We start from the raw sequence: 23,488 nt of genomic DNA on the forward strand, positions 1-23,488 counted from the left end.
GACGATGGCGTATCAGGGTTTCGGTCCCGCTCCCATCTCTCTCTCTCTCTCTCTCTCTCTCTCTCTCTCTCTCTCTCTCTCTCTCTCTCTCTCTCTCTCTCTCTCTCTCTCTCTCTCTCTCTCTCTCTCTCACACACATGACAATGTTGGGAGTTTCCACAATTGTCGTAGTGCAATAGTGGGTGGGATACAAGGTAGTGAGTGGAATGCTTACCATGCAGCTACTTTGTAAGATTCCTAGACTCTAGAACTTATTGGAATAATCTTAGTTTTTAATTCCAACTTGTTATATGTATAAACAATGTCTTTCACCTTTGATTTTCCAATTTGTTTTCAAGAGTGTGCAATTGGTCAATTCGACCAATCAAGAGATGCATGTGCTATGCCATGGTATGTGTGAGCAATCATCGATCTTTAGCATTGGAAAATGAAGTCGGTTGGTGTGAAACAAGCCATGATTAGGACTTTTCCATAGCTCTCTCTATCTTCTTCTTCCATAGCTCTCTCTTCTTCTTCTTTTTTATCTTCTTCTTCTTCTTCTTTTCTTTTTTTTTCGTAAATTCTTCTTCTTCTTCTCTCTCTCTCTCTCTCTCTCTCTCTCTCTCTCTCTCTCTCTCTCTCTCTCTCTCTCTCTTTTCATAATGGGTAATTACATTATCAACCACCTGAGAAATACAAGAGTCACAGCATGTAGCAAAAGAGACTACCATATACCAAGGGACTAAATTCTCCTTCAAAGAAAACCAACATGTTGAACAAGGTCCAACTGTCAATGAAGACCCTTTCGCCTATCTAGATAACTTTGAACCCCAGAGGTAAAATCAAAGATGAAAGCATTCCGAGTGACCCATCTATGCCAACAATCCCAAAATCTACGAAAATGAATAATATTTTCATATGTGGTTGTGCCAAAGGAGGATATTTTGCCTTGCCAAATACCCAGTTTGATGGACAAAGGGAAGGACCCACCACAACCCTCCAAATGTCAGTAACATGGACCGAATCTTTGTGGCCAATGGGCAAGAGATAAATCTATGGCAAGAAGATTCCACATTGGTAGTATAAAAGAAGCAGTTGCCATTTGAAATATGGCACTTGGAGAGGGGGGAGGCGAGGAGCAAGCCACCTATCAACATTCTCCAAAGAAAGACTTTGCATTTGAATGGGCTCTTATTAGGCCACCCTGTTAGAGATCATCCCCTAGACACAAGCATTTTCCTCTTTCAAGTAGTGTGCGGAGCAGTTCAAGGTCAGTTTGAGTGCCACATCATCATTTCTGCCAGGTCAGCAGTCACACGTGTGGTGGGAGATGCTGTTGCAGATGCCACGTGGCAGAGGACTGTGCAGTCGAACAGAGAACTGTGCAGTCGGACAGTTTTTGGCATTTTTTAATGCTGTCGGTTGCATTTAATGCAGCCCACCTGATGCTGGACATTGTTCTTTTCTAGGCTATATATAGCCAGTCTTTTGGCACACTCTCATTATTCACAGGCACTCTCAGCAGTTCATGGAGATCAGATCATGACCAGGCCTTGCTGTCCTCGAGGTGTGCGCGTGTGGTGACATCATAGAGGAGGAGATACGCAGACATACACATTGCTCCCATGTACAGATCTGCATTCCTTTGTATTCAGCATACTTCCTACAGCAGATCTTCTTGTTCTAGTGTCTCTTTCTCTCTCTCTCTCTCTCTTCTCTGTGTTCACTCTCTCTCTCAATCTTGGTCCCACGCTTCCACATCGCTGCACTCTGACATGGTATCAGAGCAGTGAAGATGGACTGATTGAGTGAAGAACCTACCTAAAGAGGAGATTTCAGCGTGACACAAGGCTGCATTTCCAGCATTCGAGTGCGAGCAGGAGGGCTGCACATCGGAACAAGGCTGAAGCGAGCATAAGCACGCGGGAAAGGAGTCCAGTTGGTGAATTTGCTGCTGTTTGTTGCTGTTCGAAGGAAGGCAGGCTGCGTTTTCAGCCTTCAATTGCAGATTTTACCTTGTCATCTCCGGCAACTGAAGAAGGTTCAAGAAGCAGAGGCAAGAGCCCTAGCAAGCTGCGTCTTCATAGTCAAAGGGGGCTGCTTTTACGTTTGTGCAGGCATTGCAGGTGAAAATGTCTACAGAGACCGACTTAAGAGTTCCAGGTGATCATGGACCGGAAGATGCCTGTGTTACCGACTCTTCCATCAAATCAAAAGCTCGATGGCGACAATTACCACATCTGGCGTGTGATGATATTAGCCATCATGGAATCTTACGATCTGGCAGAGCTTGTGACAGAAGAGATCAAATGGCCCTCAGTGAGAGATGAGTCCAAACTCTCTTCAAATGCTCGTGCGGAGTTGACCAAGGCCCAGTCTCATTGGGACAAACTGAATGCCAAAATTCGTTCTTTTCTTTTTCTATCTTGTACTACAGCTGTGATAACTCACATCAAGCACTTGATGGTGGCTCGAGAGATATGGCTGGAGCTCGACCAGATGTACAACCAAATGACCATGATGAAGAGTGTTTCTTTGGAGGTGTAGATGCGGACCTGTCCATGAACAAGTCTTCTTCATTGTAGAAGCAAATCAACAAGCTGAGACAGCTTCAGATGCAAATTCAAAATGTGGGGAAGCCGATTTCCTCTGAAGACATGGCGATTACTTTATTGTCCCAGATGCCGTCACGATTTGGTGCCTTTTATTCCGCTCTTATTGCTTCAGGGCAGGAGTCAACTCTTTGTTGGGAAGAGTTAGTTCCTATGGTCTTGGACAAAGAGGAACAGTTGAAGGGACAAAATGCTTCCAAATCAGAGGCATTGACAAGTCAAGCCTCTCAGAAGAAGAGGAAGGACCAAAAGAAGAAGAAGAACAATAAACCAAAGGACAAGAAGAAGGAATTGACATGCCATATTTGTGGTAAGACCGGTCATTGGAAGAAGGATTACCCCAACAAGGACAAGAGGACACCAAGAAGGACACGAAGGATTCTAGAGCGGTGGATACACCCTCATCAGCCGCTTTTCTACACTTAGCGGTCATTGAGGACCCTACACCGCAGATTTCTGATGCTGCGATGACAGCTCCCTGGGCTCAAGAGTGGATTGTTGACAGTGGTGCCTCACGACACATGACTCCTGCCATTGGTGTTGCACATTTACAACCTTCGCGTGGGTAGATTCTCATAGGAGGCAACTCTTCAATGTCCATTGCTGCGCGGGGTAAGATACAACTGTTTCTAGATGAACATGGTGGTACCCATACTTCCAAGGTGTTACATGTACCAAGTTTAGGATATACTTTCGATACATAAGATTTGTTCTCTTGGCCTTTTGGTGGAATTTGACAATGATGTTCAAGTCCTTGATCGTGGATCGAGGAAGGTTCTCTCTTCAAGATATGAGGAGAACGGCATTTACAAATTGAAGTCTTCTACAGCTCTTACTTCTCTTCTTCTTACCTCTCAGACACAGTCCGAGCTGTGGCATGCTCGGTTTGGCCACGTGAACTATGATTATCTTCGGAGGGCGTCACGAGGACAGCTTGTTGAGGATTGTTGGACATAGTGGTGAGCCAGCAGCCTTGCGTCTCCTACATTCATAGGAAGCAACATAGGCATGCGATTCCCCACAAAGCTTCACGGCGGTCTACTTCACCTATGGATCTTGTATCTACGGATCTTTGTGGCCCGATGAGGAATGAGTCCCTGAAGGGGAGCTTGTACTTCATGTTGATCCTAGATGACTACAACAAGCTGACATGGGCCTACTTCTTGACGTTGAAGTCAGAGACTTTCTTCCACTTCAAGGATTGGCTTCTCTTCGAGGAGAACCGATCGGGCTGGCGATTGAAGACCTTGCGATCAGACAAGGGAGATGAATTTGTTTCTAATGAGTTTGCTCGTTTTTGTGCAGATAGGGGCATTCACCAAGAGTTTGCTAACATCAACACTCCCCAAGAAAATGACATTCTTGAAAGGAAGAACCGCAATGTGATCAAGATGGCACGCACCATGATGGAGCATCGGCAAACACCTCAGTTTCTGTGGGCCAAGGCTATGGCTACGACAGTCCACATCCTAAATCGATCCCCCCCCTTCGGCCATTGACGAGATAACACCTTTTGACGCATACTTTGGGACTAAACCTGATGTTTCTTATTTCAAGGTCTTTGGGTGTGACGCATATGTGCACATCCCCAAGCCTCAACAAGACAAATTCGAAGCGGCTTTCCGAAGACAGGTTATTGTTGGCTACAGCTCCTAGTCCCAAGGATATCGCCTGTATGATCCTGTGAAGCGAGATGTCTACACAAGCCGAGATGTGCGGTTCGTGGAAGGTCCGACCACAACACCCCGTACTCGGAGATCCAAGGGAGAGTTGGGCTCCAGAGACAATTCTTTTGGAGCCAAAGCCTCTTGATGAAGATTCTGCTACAAATACAGAGTCTTCTATTCCACTGGCCACCCCAGTGGAGCTTCTGCCGGTAGATGTACCCAAGTCTTCAGCAGATGGAGAGCGACGAGGAGAGATCGGGCCTCCTCCTCATTGGACCCGTGACACACTCCAAGATTCAGGGATCGAGGGGGTCCCCAAGGAGTGGGTACCACAAGATGGATCGTGAAGGTCACGATGGCACTAGGCACATTCTACGGAGCTTGTTTGCTCTAACTATTGTTTGATGACCCGTGTTATGCAAGATCGAGAGCCCATCTCCATGAAGGAGGCTTTACAGTCTGACCATTGGAGGAAAGCTATGGAAGCCAAGTTGGAGGCTATTGAGAGGAATGGCACTTGGTACCTCGTGCCTCATCCCTCTCACAAGAAGGTGATTGGCATCAAGTGGGTCTTCAAGACCAAGTACCTTAGCGATGGTTCTTTGGACAAGCACAAGGCCCACCTTGTTGCTAAAGGTTTTGGTCAACACCCAGGCATTGACTTCCATGATACTTTTGCCCCCACTGCTCGTATGGCGACTATTCGAACTATTCTTGCCTTGGCTGGCCATAGGAGATAGCCTATCTACCAATTGGATGTGAAGTCAGCCTTCTTCGATGGTGACTTGAAGGAGGAGATCTATGTGGAGAAACCTCTTGGCTTTGGATCCTCGGATGGGAAAGTATACAAGTTGAAGAAGGCCTTGTATGGCCTAAAGCAAGCTCCGCGTACATGGAACAAGAAGATTAACTTGTTCCTTCACTCCAAGTTGGGATATCAGCGCTCCAAGGCAAATCTACAACTTTATGTACACACTTCCAAGGTTGGTCGTGTGTTGTTTGTGTTGTATGTTGATGATTTGATTCTTACAAGTGACCACACACAAAAGGTCCCAGCTTTACATCAGACGTTCGAGATGACGGACTTGGGGCTTCTTTATTTTTTCTTGGGTCACGAGATTTATCAATCTCAAAGGGGGATTTTCATCTCTCAGCAAAGATACATTCAAAAGCTCTTGGTGACTTTTGAGATGGAGACTTGTCAAACCATTTCTACTCCTATGGATCCGAACTGGAAGGCCACTTCCCACTCTGATTCTCCCTTGACGAATGCTTTCCGCTACCATCAACTGATTGGATCATTGATTTGGCTCCTCAACACTCGTGTTGATCTTTGTTTTGTTGTAGGTTTCTTGGCAAGCTTCATGAGTGAACCCAAACAATTGCATTGGTAGGCTGCTCTGAGGATTCTTCGGTATTTGAGGGAGATCTGACTTAGGGATTTCTTATCCACAAGGTACAGGTGCTTCAGATCTTGTTCTTGCAAGTTGGAGCAACTCGGACTGGACTAGCGATGTGGACCCCCGACCATCTACTACAGGCTATTATTTTACCTTGGGTGCAGGTGTTATCGCATGGAGTAGCAAGAAGCATCCCACAGTAGCCCTTTCTTCTACTGAGATGGAGTATCAGACTGCATCTTCCACCACGTAAGGTTGTGTGGCTTCATAGATTATTGGAGGAGCTTGGCTACCCCTAGACTCGTCCTACTCTTTTGCGGTGTGAAAATGAGAGTTGCATTGCCTCGGTCCGAAATCCTATATTCCATGCCAGGACAAAGCACGTAGAGATCTAGTACCATTCATCAAGGAGAAGCTTATGGATGAGACCATTGATGTGGAGTATTGCAAGACGGAGGATAATCTTGCAGATTTGTTTACAAAGGCCCTTCCCCAGGCTCTTCTTCAAGAACATGCCAAATCCCTCAACCTTATGTCTCGTCCAAGACCTAAGGGGGTGTTAGAGATCATCCCCTGGACATAGGCATTGCCCTCTTTCAAGCAGCAATTCAAAGCCAGTCTGAGTGCCGCATCAGCAGCAAGGTGCCACATCATCATTTCTGCCAGGTCAACAATCACAGGTGTGGTGGGAGATGTTGTCGCATATGCCACGTAGCAAAGGACCGTGCAATCGAACAGAGAACTATGCACACCGGCATTTTTTGGCATTTTTTTATGCAGTTGGTTACATTTAATGCAACCGACCTGATGTTGGACATTGTTCTTTTCTAGGCTATATATAGCCAGTCTTTTGACACACTCATTATTCACAAGCACTCTCAACAATTCGTGGAGATCAAATCGTGATCAAGCCTTGCTGTCCTCAAGGTGTGCACGTGTGGTGACATAGAGGAGGGGATACGCAAACATACGCATTGCTCGCATGTACAGATCTGCATTCCTTTGTATTCAGCATACTTCCTACAACAGATCTTCTTGTTCTACTGTCTCTTTTTCTCTCTCTCTCTTCTCTTTGTGTTCACTCTCTCTCTCAGTCTTGGTCCCACACTTCCGCATTGCTACACTCGGACAACCCTTTTATAACAATTGATTTCCACCATGCCCTACTTTTGTGCAAGCTCCAAAAAGCATTGGCCTTGACCACCAACCAATAACAATCTCTAATCAAGAGATAATAGATTTGATTCACTGAAGCACAATCTAAATTTCGATCCACAAGTTTTCAATCCTGCCGAGGATGATTTAAATCAAGAGTGGGCAATGGGTGGCAATTTTGTAAATGCATGGAAATCATGTCCCACACATCACGATATCCATGAGAGATCCGGAAAACCCATCTTGTTGTGTGGAAAGACATGAACACACTATAAGTTGATAAGGTTGCATCTGCAATAGAAACTAGGCTCTAATGCGCCATGTGATTGAACTTGGAACTATCATCTTGTTTCTCTTCCCATGAGAGCAAGCAAGAGACAGCCAATAATTCTATCTACAAGGAATTAGTATGCAATCTATATGCTAATGGATGCCAATTCACCTTCTGAAGGATTGTCTTCCATTGGCATATCAAATGGATCAGTAGAATAGAATATGAAATCGAGAGCAAGGAGTCGTTTTTATGTGCCACCATGAACCCTAAATTTTAGTATCAGAGTGCACAACTCTCCAATCTTCCAGAAAAAAGCAAGCAATAGAGAACTAGGGCTAATGGCCTACACACATGGCCTGAAACAATGACCACTGGAGAGCAACCATGTGAGTCTCAACCTCCAAGACAACCCCTCCACCCATGCTCTTTGGAGTACAAACATGGCTCCACAAAATCCAAGAAATAACAGCATGCATCGAATATTTTTTCCATAGCATAGAATGGATATGCCTAGTAAGGTCATGCATGCTAATCTTGGGCCAAGGCGAAAGAAGCAAATAATAAGCATGGGCAGCATAATAGTTGTACCACTTTAAGAAGGCCATGAAAAGGCCAAGTTTGAGGTTTCCAAAAAAGAAACTTGGTATCCAGGTTATGAGAAATCCATTGCAACAATTGTTTAGTATGTACATCAACACCCAGAGGGTAGCCCACCACACAATATGACCACACAGAACTACTTGGCCTTGCCACCACAATACTTGTAAATTTGATTCAATGCAGCTGATCAGTGACGATTTGGTGGCATTAATATGGAGGCCCAAAGAAGAGCTAAACAAATCCAAAACGTCCAAAGCTTTACAGAGATTGTCCCTGTCAGCTTTCAATATCATAAATGCCTCATATCATAAACATGTCATCAACCAATGCCTCAATAAAATGTTGTTTGAAAGAAAGGGATAAACCAGCCAACTATCCAATCTCAACAAGATGGGACAACATAATGAGAATCGGTTGGGTAGCAAGGGCCAAAAACAAAGGATTCAGAAGACAACCTTGTCAAACCAACCTTGTCAAAGTAAACGGCTGAGTAATGTCATCGTTCAACATGACACGTGAAGAGGAATTGCTACTAAATAGTACATATCAATTGAGACACACAAGGCCCAAAACCCATGGTTTACATAAGTTCCACAAAAAAAGACCATTCCAAGTAATCAAATGCCTCCTCCAAATCTAGCTCGACAAGAAGAACATCTTGGTTGGAGTGTTGTGCATGATCGATGCGCATCTTCAAATTTAGTATATTATGCAAAACATTCCTACCCTTAATGAACCCGCACTGATGGGAATATACAATGGAAGGAAGGTGCTCATAAAGACAATTGGCCAAGTCCTACGAAAATATCTTTTACATAGTACCCACCAAGGAAAACGATCACAAATGCTTGAGCATGGAAGGGACGTTGGGGATCAACTTGATAACCCCTTCTTTCTGGGATGCAAGCATTGGTCCAATAGCCCGAACCTCCTAACACACCGTTGTCAAAGGCTTTGCTAAAGGAGTAGTATGAATCTCAAAAAATTCATTCGAGAGGCTATCCCAACTGGGACTTTTATCCCTAGGTACGTTTAATAAGATATCCATAACCTCATCCTCATGAATATCAACCTCTAAAACAGCATGAATGTTCAAGGTGACCTCATCCTTAGTCAAAGCATAAAATACTGAATCAACATGGGCAATCTAATCAAAATGTGTCTATCTCGAATCAAGGAGATCCTGAAAATATTGTCTATATATATGAACAATAGAGTGATAGTTTGTGACAATATAACCATGAACATTCTACAATCTCACCATGTTTTCCTAAGCAAGGGATGCATGTGAACCACAAAAGAATTTATGGGATTGGCAAGAGTTATATTGCACACCCTCGATCGAGGCTCTCCACTTGATTCCTTGATAAACATGTTGTTGACAGTGCTTAGCAAGATCAGCCAATCATACAAAAAAGAAAGCCAACAAATCATCATCGGAAGACTCAAGCAACAAAGGATAAACTAAGGCCAGCAATTCCTCCACAGCATGATACACTACCTGCAAAGAGAAGCATGGTGAATCCCATATTACTTGACAACAATCTGCACATTTTATATCAACTACTCAAAAGAGGCACTATGCACACATGGAAAGTTGAGTAAAAACCTATCAAGCAACTGTCCCATGTAACCATTGAAAATTGCATGACCCAAAAAGGAGGAATTGAAACGCAAAGGAAGCCAATCCAAAAACTATGCAAAGGGAGCAATAGGTTTGCTAAGCATCTCATACTACAATGGAATGTAAACAGATAATGCATATTGCTACATACCCTCATCTCCAAAATCTCTAACAAGAAAGCATCATGTGAAGAAGACAAAAAGCTAATGGTGAGTGGTCATAGAGTCTTCACTAACCAAGACAGGCTTCATGTTGAAAGAGGACGGCTCGAGCGTTGCACATGAGATAGTGGGTAGTCTGTTTTGCCAGGCAGCATGGGTTTGACCTGAAGCTAGGGTGTTGCACATAAGGCAATGGGCTGCCTGTTTTATAAGGTGGCAAGGGGTTTCACCAAACTACCTGATTCATGTCATCAAAGCACCGCCGATTAGTTGTCACTTGTGTTGTGACTTGGTAAGCAAGGTCAATACCACAAGGTTGTATCTTCCATGTTGGGCTGTTTTATTCCTACTCTGGGTTGTTTTGGGGCAGATCTAAGGGTGAAGAACTCAATTTGTGAGTAGGGAGACAGCTGCTGAACCTTCAAGACAGCAAGGCAACCTAATGTGGAGTAGGTTCTCAGTTTGTAAAGAGCAAGAAATGCTAAAAACAAGGTCATTGACAAGTGCTGGTGCAGAAATTGGGGTCTCAAACAGCAGTAAAACCCTAAAAACCAGAAGGTGACCTGATTTTCTCTCTCTAAAACTAGAGGGAATTGCTGTCACAGCACTTTCTTGGCATCAAATTGAAGGCTTCTCTTCCCTCTATTGTCCGCACTCAGCTGAGCAAATCTGAAGATATTCAGCATTGTTTTGTTGTTTTTAAACCTAATTACCGCCGTGCTTAGGGTTTATCAATTGTCTCAAGAAGTGTGAAAATGAATCTCAGCCATTCTCAGTTTTGCTCAGTTGTTTGAAGGTGGACAGCAATTTTCATGCTGTCCAAACCCTAATTTAAAGAAGAAATTAGGGTTTCTCAACCACCTAGAAGTGCATGGGCATTAAACAAAAGCCCAAAAATCAAAGCAACTACTGGAATTGAAGCAATTACAAGAGATTTGAACCCATACTGAAGTTGACCCGCATGCAAGTGTTCTCAATTCAATTTGTGCCAAAATTGCATCAAAATCAAGGGGCATTGGATCTTGATGAAGCTGGTCACCAATGAAAGCCAAATGTATTGGAATTTGTAAAGAGATCAGTCTATATCTTAGTGTCCTATGAATTCAAGCAATGAAAGTTGAAAGAATTACTGCAAGGGATGCTAGTTTTGGGGCCAATCGGGTGTTCAGCTGTCCAAGATTAATGTGGTAATGTATTTTTTCCAGATTTGTGAGTTTATTTGCTTGCTGTAATTAGTGTTATATCAGGTCATTTACCACCCTATCCAAGAAGAAAGGCTGATTTCACTATGCATAGCTCTGCCTGCTAATAATATGTAGGGCCAGCTCAAGCCTATAAATGTCCTTTCTTCATCCATTCATGTAGAAGACACAAGTGAACTACTCTAGGCTCTCAGCTACAGCTATCAACTGGTGCACTCCTCTTGGACCTGTTGCTGCTCCAGTCTCTGCTCCCAATTACAAGGTGTGTATAGAAAAGTTTATTGAACATAAGTTGAAATTTTTGGAGCTGCTTTTTGTTCCTCGCTGGTGGGCACATCCTAAGGAGTTCACCGTTTACAGCAGTAAATTGCAGGATCTTGTTTTTCTTTTAACTCTTTTTACATCAGTCTTGGCATATTGTAATCATCTTACTGTTAAGACAATAAGGTGAGGTAATTCAATGCTGAGCCAGTTCTTATCCAACCAGAAGCACACCAATCAAAAATCTCCAAGGAAATAGGCCTTTGTTTGGAAGGGAATTTGTTTTCCACATTTTTTCATGAAGTGTTTTCCAGCATTTTAATGGCTTATTTGTATACCAAAAAACATGCACCAATGGATATGGTAAAATATAAAGATGGATCTGAATGGGTGACATTCCAGGCAAAGAAAATGCAAAATCAATAGGAGTAGTACTTATAAACTCTGTATTCTATAGGATTAGGCCATTTGCCAAAACCCAACTGAAACAGTTCAAGACATTTTTCACGAATTCCATTATGTAGAATAATAGCCTTGTTACATGAATCTATCATTAATTCTTCAAAGTTTTAGATGGTGTCAGGTAATAATGACTATGGTGGACAGATTAGCAATGCTTATGCATGTGATCCTTTGAAAGTCATCAAACTATGAATGACTAGCTAAAATAAGCCAAGTCCCAACTAGAGCTCACACAAAAAACATGTGCTGGCTGGTCACAAAGTGTTGGTATGCTGGTCACAGTGTCACACAGATGGTCCCTAAAATACCTTATGCAGCACTTTAAATGCATTTCCTAGGCAGAGTGACCAAAGACCCAACTAGGTGTTTTATTGGTCGTGTAAATACACATGTATATAGGCGATCTTGGGTTGTATATTCAAATTATTTGGTGTGGTTGAGCTCTTCTAAGCTGACTAGTACTATATAGGTGATCTTGGGTTGTATATTCAAATTATTTGGTGTGGTTGAGTTCTTCTAAGATGGACTAGTACTATGCTCTGGGCATTGCCCCTGCTATAATTGCCCTTTGCAAGTAGTTCTTGACATTTTAGGAGGATCTTGCCAATGTTGTGGTTCTCCAATTTTAAGCAAGTCTTGTGAACTGGACAAAGCTTTCTCTACCAGAGTGCAAATGATGAGATTCTTGATTGAATTTACATTAGTTCATGGTGATTTTCATTAAGCCATCTTCGAAAGGAGTGCCAATTTGTCAAAATGTACACCGATTGATTGTGTGTACCATTCTCACAATCATGATGCATTGTAGTTAGAAAGTGTTGCGATGTATCCTTTTATTTGACATTGTACTATTGAAATCTAGAACACTGTCATGAGGACATGCATTTTTGAAACCTCACTTAACAAGTGGATTAACTTTTAATCACATGGTTAAGTAAATGTTGCACATGTGAGATATAACTGGGATGAGAGTAAATTTACAAGCTCGAGACCCGAGGAAATCACGGGATGTCAAAGGCAAAAGTTACTGTAAGTTATGCCGCACATATACTTGGTGATTCATTTGGCCATAAGTGTTAGTTGGTGACACTAGAGAAGTGACGTTTAATGGTATCTAATGTCAATCTGATAGTCAAAGATGATGCAAAGACACTCAGGAATGAAAGTTGCCTAGCCAATTTAATTATTGGCCAGTTAGATTATTTTTTTAGGGGGATCGAAATAATTATTAGATTAATTTTCAATATTTAAAGACTGAAAATTAATATTTAATTATGGATAATGCCGAAAAAACCATTTGGAAAGGCTGCCACTTGTCAAAAATACCCATGGAAGACTAAAAAACGTCTTTAGAGATTGGAGAGAGACAATTTTAGTGTATTCAGCCTGCAAGAGAGAGGGAGGAGATGCTGCCGGTCTGATTTGCAGCCATTGGAAGACCTTCTAAGACAGCCAAGGGCAGGAGAAGACCAATCAATCGCAAGTGACAACATCTACAAGCTGTTGAGACAGTGCAACAACAATAAATGACTAATTTTCTTGAATTCTTTGCATCAACAAGCTGTTGAGACAAGGCAGCTCAGTAATTGACAGATTTTCTTCAGTTCTTCACAAAGAAAGTCTAAATTTTCTCTCCTCATCATTCTCTCTCATCTCCCAACCTTTCTACAACCTTGCTTCAAAGATTGCAGCATTGAGATCACCAGAGGCTGAGAAATTTCAGATTTCTCTGTAGTAAACTCTAATCTACAGCAGCAAAAATTAGAGTTTAGCAATATCCTTGGGAAGCGTGGCAAAAATTGGAAGCTCCAAGACTTGGATTCAACAAGGCTGAAGTTATTTTTGGCCTGTTAAGGTGAGGGACCAAAAAATAATTGAATTTGGAGCATTTTTCATCTCCATCAAAGTGGGTGAAGGCCAATTGATTGCCCGAATCAAGGGGCAAATCTGATTAAAAACTTGTTGGTCATTTTGAACAAGAAGGGGAGTTGGAATATCAAAAGGGATAAGGAGAATCCCATTGTACATCAACTTATTCTTCAATTAAGTTAAATAAATACCGAAAGGGGCGTCAATTTTGGGACCAACAGGGTGTCCAATGTCCAAGATTATCTGCTAAAGTGTACTTTTCAGTTTTGTGAATTTGTTAATTCTTGTAAATAGTGCTTAATCAAGTTATTTACCACCCTATCCGAGGAGAAAGGCTGGTTACAAACATACTCTCAAAGGATAAAAGAAAAGCAATTTTACCATCATTCCCTTATTTTGTCAAACAACAATCATCTAAGGGTAAGTTGTGATATGAAAAGCCTTTCATTGCAATCTTAAGCCACGTACAATGTTCTAGTAGAGCTTGATGTGTTGGTTGGAGGAGTTACTTTTATGATACTTGAAAAAATGCTCCAATTTATTGAGGTGTATGCTTTAGATAATTAGTTATTCCTTAAAATATGTACAGAGAGTCCAGAAGGCTTACCGATCATCCTCACATTGTTGCATTTTCTCTTCAAAATCGCTCATTTCCACATGCTTCAAACAATAATCTTGACTACTTGAAGGAACGCAAACCCAATGATCATTCAAAACTTCAGCTCTCAAAGGATGCAGATGGCTTGATGTCCTGATATACTGAAACCATGGGATAACACAATCAGCGGTTATAAAAGGTGGTACATGTGCTCAGATATTAGAAATGTATACACCTTCATTGGAAGCAAGCGATAACTTGGGGTGCACGTCAAACTTCTGGATAGGTCAAGGCCTGAAACAGCTTTACACCAACTCTTTCCCCTGTGCTGGGAGGGTGAAATTAACACTTTCTTTCGCCCTCTTATTATGCCTGATCCGGGTTGATAACCATGAAGCTGATTCACTGACCTATCTCTCAAACAACGTCCATTCTGCTGTATTACAGTCCTAACTCCTGTTTTAATGTCAAGGTTTTGCTCTCTAACATTGTCTTTAGATTCTGCTACAGACAGAAAAAAACAGATACAATAGGCATCTCAATGCCCCCCCAAACTTCAAGAGGCTTGATCTTTGCATCAAGCTTCAACTGCATAAAGTCATTGACTAATGTGAACTTCTTGTTACCTGACTGCAATAGATATGAAGCTTTCATGAACTCATTGGTATCACTTTCACTAGAAGTTTGCCTATTATGCAACAAATTAACCTGCCAAATCAATTCACATTATATTGTTTGATCACGAGTGGGTTTTTGTAAACAATTAATAATTGTTGCATTTAAACAAGCAATACTAGTCCTGCTGAGAAATCCACATCACATGGCTATCACAAACATAGAATCTTGGTATCATGAAAGTGGACCCATTAAAAACATGTATTAAGTGCAAAACCAAAAGGGAGCTTGAACATTTTTATGACATTGCCAACACATTCATACAACAGCAGAAACCCACATGGCAGCTGAAACTGCGTGCCAACATATGAATAGGAACCAAGTAAATTCATAAACTTGATAGCAACAACAGAGTTGTCTAATGTACACATGAGACTTGCAATGATGTTTGAGTTCCTTCTTGCTCTTTTAGGCTTTAGCTTATGGCAAGGCCTCGACTCACCTGTATGTAAGAAAAAAGCTCTAAAAGTTTTGAATTATTTGACTCACTAAATGTGTTTCTCGAGGTAGAATGCCACTATTACAATTACAATATGGGATGGAAGTCCAACATTCTAGAATTGCAATATGGTTTGGCCAATGCAAATGTAAAATCTTGGTATCACGCAAGTGGACCATATAATGCATGCCTTGTGTGTGCAAAACTTAAAAGGAGATTGGACGTGTTTATGACACATTCATAGGACAGCAAAAACTCACATAGTAGCTGAAATTGCATACCGACCAAGTAAATTCATAAACTTGCTAGCAACAACAGAGTTGTCTAACGTACACATGAGACTTGCAACAATGCTCGAGCTCATGCTTGCTCTTTTGGCTTATGGCAAGACTTCACTCACTTTTATCTTGTGATCTAAATGTGTTTCCCAAGATAGCATGCCAATCATTAAATTGCAATATGGGATGGTAGTAGTACATGTCTATACTTGCTCCTATTTGAGAGCCACTTAGAGAAGCTAGAAATATGTGACTATTAGCAATCACATAGCAAGTACCTATCTTACTTGTGTGCATATTTATTACTCATAAGAAGCACTTAATTCATGTGGTCTTTTTAATCTTGCATAATTCATTGGCCTCTATTCACTAACCTTTAGGTCGCCAAGTATAAATGTACATTAAATCTAGAGCTATCAAGGGATCTTGTGGCATGAAAACTAGGGCACATTGGAGCCACATCTCCTATGATCACCACACTTGGACTCTAGAGCCTTAGCAACTCTATCCACACACCAGGATGGTGTAGGTTGATAGTATGGAACATCAGTCCTTACACTAGGGATCTTACAAACGCACATTAACTCTAGGGGTATTAAAGATCTTGTAGCATGAATATGCAATGCCCCCAAGGGTTGGGGCAATTAAGGAGTCCTATGAAAATTGGGACACGCCACACATTGGTGCCACATGTCATACCTTGGACCCTTGACAACTCTATCTAGACATCGAGAAGGTGTGGATTGAGAGTGTCACAAGGACATGAAATTTTGAGATGCTTTAATCTTGCCGATAACATTTGATTAAGTTATTAATCAAATGTGCAAGGTCGTTGATGTACATGTGATGCACATGGCAAATATTCCATAGTAACACGCCAAGGACCCTGAAGATGCAGTGGGTATCAAAAGGCAAAAGTTGTGTTAAGTTAGAACAACTAGGTTTCGTTGGTCACGTGGTATATCAGATTGGACCCTAGGGAAGTGGTTTGGCCAATAAATGTCGATGGTGACACTAAGGCATTAATTAATTAATTAATGTCAGTCCAAGGATCAATAGAGGTTGAGGACCACTCCAAGTTGCAAATGGCCAAGCCAATCTAATTATGGATTGGCACATTTAATTTTAGGTAGGGTCAGAAAGACTGAAACTAATTTTCAAGATTATTTAATTTTAAAAATAATTAAATGGATGGATAATGCTGAAAAATGGGTTTGGCTACCACTTGGCAAAAATGCCTATGCAAACCGAGAAAACATTTTTGGGAGTTGGTTCTCAACCATTCAATTAGTTTTACAGCTCGGGAGAGGGAGAGGGAGAGGAAGAGCTGCTGATCCATTTTCTGATCAAAGAACAACAATTTGCCGCAAAAGACAACCATCTAGAGGCCTCAACAAGCAAGGGAAAGCAAGGAGTCACCTTCTAGGGGCTGGCAACAACATTGTTAATCATGTGATAGCATTTTGGAGGTGCCTAGCAATAGGTGACTGCATTAAATGCACGTTTGAGCAAGGAGTGGCTTTCTCTCACCTTTTCCAACCCGTTCTTAGGAAATCTCAATCATTTTGGGCATATCTCAGCCAAATTTGGTGGACAACAAAGAGATCTCTACTATAAACCCTAATTTTTTTCGACAGCCACCTCGATACCTGTGTCAATTGGTGAAAGTATCATACACTGAATTCAACACTTGAAATTTGTGTAATTGTCAAGGAATCCAAATGCCAGCCCATTCATTGTAATTTGGGACAGCATTTGGCCAATTGGTGGTTCCATTTGTACAAGTCCTAGGTGAAAAATCAAGGAGCAATTGGCTTGAATTGATTGCTGATTGTTGCTACAACAAAGAGTCTTTTAAAACAGCAAAGGAGATTGTGAATCTCAGCTTGTACTCATCCCATTAGCAATCAAGTTAAAGAAATACCGAAAGGGGTACCAATTTTGGAACCAAGAAGGTGTTCAATGTCCGAGATTATTAAAGTAATTTGTACATTTCAAGTTATATTCATTTGTTGATTGTTGTACTTAAGTGCTTAATCAGAAAATTACCACCCTTTCCAAGAAGGCAGGCTGGTTTCAGAGGGTATGAAACATCAATCCTTGCACTCAGAACTTGACCTAATATGTTACTAATCCCATGCGTAAGGGTGACCGTACTGACTCTATGACTAGAAGCTGAGTCCGATATCCATTGCTGAATGTCCCCCCTATGTTTGTATGGTTTGTGTCATGTCACATATGGAGGTTGAGGACAAGTGTGGGCATTTTATTGGTATTAAAGTTAAGGGGCCTTGTGATGTGAACCCATCCTAAATCTTAGGGCCAATGAGAAGTCCTATAAAAAGAACTCACGGGCATATTTGTACAAGAGATCATCTAATCAATAGGACAACCCTATCCATAACATTGGATGATGTACACTAATGGTAGGGACATAAATCCTTGCAATGGGAGCTTGGTCCAACGTATTCTTATCACAAGCTCGAGAATGAGCCTATATTGGCTTTGTGGCTAGGAGGTAACTCCTATGTCCATCCTTCAATGTTTCTTCCTATACTTGTATGGCTCGTATGTTATGTTATGTGTGCAAGTTAAAGATACGTTAAGCTACCACGATCTTAGTCTTAAGTTAATCTCATAATTGCTAGCTAGCTTTTTCAACTCTCCAACAACCCAAAATCGAAATTGGAGATTATCATTCAAAAGATAGGATCTTGAAGAATTTTATATAATTAATTACTAGCTCAAAAACTCTTGGAAATTTGAATCATGGACATGCCACTATTTTATTTGGCATTACCTCTTATGTTATCACTTTATTTGCCAATGCATCACCTAAAAGGGAGCGACGGATCGAAGGTTGGACTCGAGAGCTATAGCGGGAGAGTAAGAGCAAGAAAAGGGAGAGACTAGAAATGGGAACTCCAACAGTCACAATGTGTGATCGGGCCTTCCTTTATTCAAACTGTCACTAAAAGAATAAGGAATAAAGTGGTGACGGGCGCCCGCCACTTGCAGTGTGCAGTGGCGGTGACTGTCAATGTAGTAATACACGGGCGGCTAGGCAGAGGCGCCTTTATCCCCAACAACCTCCCACTTAAAGGCGAATCTGCCCTAGTGAGGAGTGAAAAGAAAAAAAGAAAAAAAAAAGTCAGTACAACATATACACATGTACAACAGGATGAGAAAAGACATCATCTCATCCCACGCCCATCAACCTCCTGAGGAAGGCAAAGCGCTCTGTAGAGAAGCTTTTTGTGAGTAGATCTGCAGGATTTTGGACAGTCGAGATCTTGACAAGGTCAACAGACTTGTCCTCAACGACCCCACGTATGAAGTGATACCTCACCTCAATGTGTTTCTTCTTCGCATGGAAGACCGGATTCTTGGCTAGATTCTTAGCTAATTGAATAGCACTCATAGAATCCGAATGCAATGTAGAGATAGCATCAATACCAAGGTCAACAACCAAACGACCCAACCAAATGGCCTCCTTGCAAGCCTCAGTGGCTGCAACATACTCGGTCTTTGTAGTAGAAAGGGTCGTGCATTTTTGCACCCTGGACATCCAAGAAACAGCACCTCCAGCATATGTGAATATATAGCCGGAAGTGGACTTCCTACTATCTGCATGTCCTACATAATCAAAGTCAATGTATCCCACAACTCCTGTATCCTGGCTGCCATAGCATATGCACATATCTGCAGTGCCCTTTAAGTACCTCATGATACCCTTCACGGCATCCCAATGCTTCTTGCCAGGTGTAGCCATATAGCGTGCCACAACACCAACTGCAAAGGCAATATCTGGACGAGTGGCTATCATGGCATACATAAGACTGCCCACTGTGGATGCATAGGGAATCTTGGCCATCTCGGCCTTCTGCTCTTCTGTCTGCGGACAATCAACTTGTGATAGCTTCACATAAAAAGGCAATGGACAGCCAATAGGCTTTACGTCCTACATGCGGAAGCGCTCAAGAACTTTATGAATGTACTCCCTCTGTGACAAGTAGAGGAGTCCCTGATATCTATCGCGTGTAATACGCATACCAAGTATGTGAGCGGCCTGTCCCGGATCTTTCATCTCAAAGCTCTTTTTGAGTTGAGTCTGAAGAGCATCTAGCTCATCATGAGCTTTCCCTGCTACCAACATATCATCCACATAGAGTACCAAAATCAATAAAGAACCATCACGAGCTTTCTTCGTGTAAAGACACGAATCCATAGCACTTCGGCTATAGCCCTGTGACTGCATAAAGGTATCAAACTTATGATACTACTCCCTAGGTGCATATTTCAAGCCATAAAGACTTTTCTTCAATTTGCACACTAGGTGCTCCCTGCCAGGTTCTGCAAAGCCCTTAGGCTGCTCCATATAAATCTCATCATGCAAGTCCCCATATAAGAAAGCCGTCTTAACATCCATTTGGTATAAATCCAAGTCAAGCTGAGCAACCAAAGCCAAGACTAAGCGTAGGATGGTCATCTTAACCACAGGAGAAAAGACCTCATCAAAGTCCACACCATGCTCCTGCTTAAAACCCTTTGCTACCAATCTAGCCTTGTATGCCGGCTTGGGGTATCCAGGGGTACTTTTTAGCTTGTACACCTACTTGCATAACAAAGCCTTCTTGCCCGTAGGCAAGGAAACCAAATCCCAAGTGTCATTCTTATGCAAAAAGTCTATCTCAGATTGCATAGCCCTCTCCCACGTTTTTTAAAGTGACTGTCACCCCTGCGCATAGCCTCATCATAAGTGAAAGGCTCTCCTGCATCTATAACCAAGACATAATGCATCGAGGGCTGAAATCTATCAGGTGGACGTCTGTCTCTAGTAGACCATCTCACGGCAGGCTCTGCTACGTGCCCAGCTGCCTGTCCAACGCCCTGACCATGAGCATCTGCTGTAGCTGTAGACTGTCCAACTGGCTGTGTGGGAGCTCGCAGCTTCTCCTGAAATATGACCCTGCGGATCTCAACAACTCTCTCAGGCTGCCTATGCATCTTGTCTTCATGAAAGACTACATCATGACTGCGGATGACTTTCCGCACCTGCGGATCCCAAAGACGATAACCCATCTCGCCTGCATCCCCATAACCAAGAAAAATGCATTTGACACTCTTAGGATCCAGCTTACTTCTCTTATCCCTGGGCACATGGCAAAATGCCTCACATCCAAAGACACGGAGATGCACACAAGAGGGGGGTTTTCCAGTCCATACCTCCTCTGCAACCTGGAAAACCAAACCACTAGAAGGTGATATGTTTATGACATGCACAGCTGTACTAACTGCCTCAGCCCAAAAGCTCTGTGGTAGGCCTGCATGGCTAAGCATACTACGTACACGCTCCTGGATGATTCTATTCATTTGCGCAGCCAAACCATTCTTGGAGAGGGGTGTAGGGGACAGTCAACTGACGCTTAATACCCCTCATCACATAACTGCTCAAAAGCACATGAGACATACTCACCCCCATTATCTGTCCTTAGGTATTTTAGCCTATACCCAGACTGATTCTCAACCAATGCAAGCCATCTCTGAAACACAGCCAAGACATCGGATTTCAGCTTAATGAGATAAGCTCAAACTTTACGTGAAAAATCATCTATGAACGTAACAAAATACTTTGCACCACCCATAGACTGACAAGGCATGGGCCCACAGATATCCGAATGTACCAATACCAAGGGCTCACTCATGCGTGGCCTATCAGACTTCTTATGCGTAGACCTAGTCTGCCTGCCATAAAAACAATGCTCACATGAATCAAAAAATGCATAATCAAGGGACGGTAAGTATTGCAAACTAGAAAGCATTTTCATTCCCTTCAAAGACATATGGCCCAAACAGACATGCCAAAGAGATACATGTGGGATAGAACCCACACACAAAACATGATCAAGGGAAGAAGCTGATACAATCAAGGGATAGAGACTGCCAACCTTGACACCTCTCGCAATTACAAGTCTGCCACGAGTGATCTTTCATGCAAAGTCTCCAAAAGATACATGATAACCTGCGTCATCAAGCTGTCCAGCTGACATGAGACTGCGTGTCAAAGCAGGTACATGACGTATATCCTGCATAACAAAACTGCTGCCAGAAGGAAACTGCAACCTAACATCACCAATGCCCACAATATCAAGAGAGCTGTCATCACCCAAGCGCATAGTACCCAAAACAGTACGGTATAAATGAAACCACTCTCGACAAGGTGTCACATGAAAGGATGCACCTGAGTCCAAGAGCCAACACTGTGTATACATAGAGTGTATCCCTGTCATCTGCGAAGCACTAGAAGAAGCTGCAAGGATATAATCATCATCATCAACATCCTCAGGTTGCATAACATTGATCTCTTCAATTTTAACACTAGACTTTGTAGACACTATGCTGCGATCAGAAGACTTATCCTGCACTTTGTCTTTCCCCTTATCTTTGCGCCTTTCATTGCGTAATTCATGGCATTGTGGCCTAATATGGCCCTTTTTCCCACAATGGTAACAAATAACATCTGCATTCCTACCACGGGATTTGCTACATGACTTCCCACGAGACTTAGACTGAGATTTTTGAAAATCCCGTCCACGGCCACTGCCACTGCCATGCTTTCCATATCCATCATTCCTGCCTCTAACTATCATAGCATGCGACACACGAGAGACATCCAAATTCTTACGGTTAACCTCTTCTTGTAGAAGAGCACTCCCAACATCAAATAATTTCAAGGTAGCAGTAGAGACACATAATGCAATGCGGAATACATCCCATGACTCATTAAGAGTACCAAGCAAGAAAAGAGGAGTGACATCCTCTGCAAAAGTGATGTCCTGCGAAGTCAAGTTCTTGAGTATAGTATGGAATTAGCTCAAGTGAGCACACGTAGTCACATTCTCCCTCATGTGCAGATCCATAAGCTGCTTCAACCAATACATCTAACTCGCAGGACTTTTCTTGTCATAGAGATTCTTAATCTTATCCCACAACTGCCATGCCCTCTGTTCTTCCTCAAAGACATTATAATGAATCTGTTTTGTGAGAGACATACAATAGTGGACTTGCATAACTCATCAAGCTCAAGTCATTCCTCATCTGGCATAGTTATAGGCGGATGTCCGCTCAACCTCAAAGGTTTGATCTGCGATTTCTGCACCAACACCTGTCAAATATGGCTCTTCCAATAAGAGTAATTCGTACTATCAAGCTTAGTGATTTTGAAAATAGCATGATCAGTGGACGAACTCGCCATAATGCAAGCTGGAAGACTGTAGATAGTTCAAAACTGCTTGCTAATTACTGCAGAAAATGACCAAAAAATCACCAAAATCGAGAGAAAATGGCGAGAAAAGTGAAACCAATGCTGCTGCCCACCAAGTACTAGTGAAAGTACATCATTTCAAAGTATTTCAGCATGAAAAATCCATGTCAATCCATACATATATGCTTACTGTAATAAATTTCAGATTTTAGTAAAAGAGAGCTAACAGTGCCAAAATCGGATCCCAAGGCAATCAGATACTGCCAAGACCAAAGCCGACATCATGCGGGCATAGCATAAGCATATGACGGTCGTTAAGCATGAATCCAACACCCAAGTATGTCATACAAACATCTGCCAGTGAGTAGAGACACCCCCCAGTCAACGGGGCAAAGTGTTCCTGCCACTACCAAAACTTGGCACAAGTAGGTGTCAGTTCACAAAGATACGGATCCAAAACTGAGACTCAGCTCATAAACATACAGTGAACCAAGACATATAATGTATCATCCCAAAGGATAAGAAATCCCAAGGTCTCAAGTGTCTGTAACTGCTCAATAGCATATAACTGCTCAATGCATAAAAGTACCACCAGCTCAATGTCTGATAAGCATTCAAGAATGCTCCCACTGGCACAAAAGCCATATGTACGAGCTCAAAAGCTCAAGCCAAGGCAAGACACAGTGCCAATGACATAAGTCCAAGACAATACATCAATAGTACATCCCGAACATGTAGGCGGTAGAGCATCCGTATGTAGCATCCGTAAGCATGTAAGACATCAAATATATCCCAATCCAAACTCTGACAAGCCAAGTAACATCCAAGACTACTCCAGATAATCCAAAATGTATCCAAGGTGGAGTTTCAATGAGCACTCAAGCTCAACGTATGCATAGGGTAATCAACCGTGGCATGAGCATCAAGCCGTAGACAACGGGTATGCATAAACCCAAGAAGCATCACTG

The 23,488-nt window shown here is 42.2% G+C and overlaps 1 protein-coding gene across 2 annotated transcripts in view; it reads right to left on the reverse strand.

The window, feature by feature from the left end:
* LOC148025349 (paired amphipathic helix protein Sin3-like 3) overlaps positions 1–23,488 on the reverse strand; it is a 51,463-nt gene that overhangs the window by 12,087 nt on the left and 15,888 nt on the right. For both annotated transcript variants that reach the window (XM_087692389.1, XM_087692388.1), the window contains exons 3-5: positions 14,491–14,572; positions 14,100–14,365; positions 13,874–14,025 (exon numbers count right to left, since the gene is read on the reverse strand). In XM_087692389.1, coding sequence (XP_087548515.1) covers positions 13,874–14,025; positions 14,100–14,365; positions 14,491–14,572 — 500 coding nt within the window. The remainder of the gene's footprint in view (positions 1–13,873; positions 14,026–14,099; positions 14,366–14,490; positions 14,573–23,488) is intronic.

This window comes from Lygodium microphyllum, chromosome 14 (assembly GCF_053477565.2).
Source record: "Lygodium microphyllum isolate KBCC chromosome 14, Lygodium_microphyllum_v1.1.10, whole genome shotgun sequence".
Lineage (NCBI taxonomy): Eukaryota > Viridiplantae > Streptophyta > Polypodiopsida > Schizaeales > Lygodiaceae > Lygodium > Lygodium microphyllum.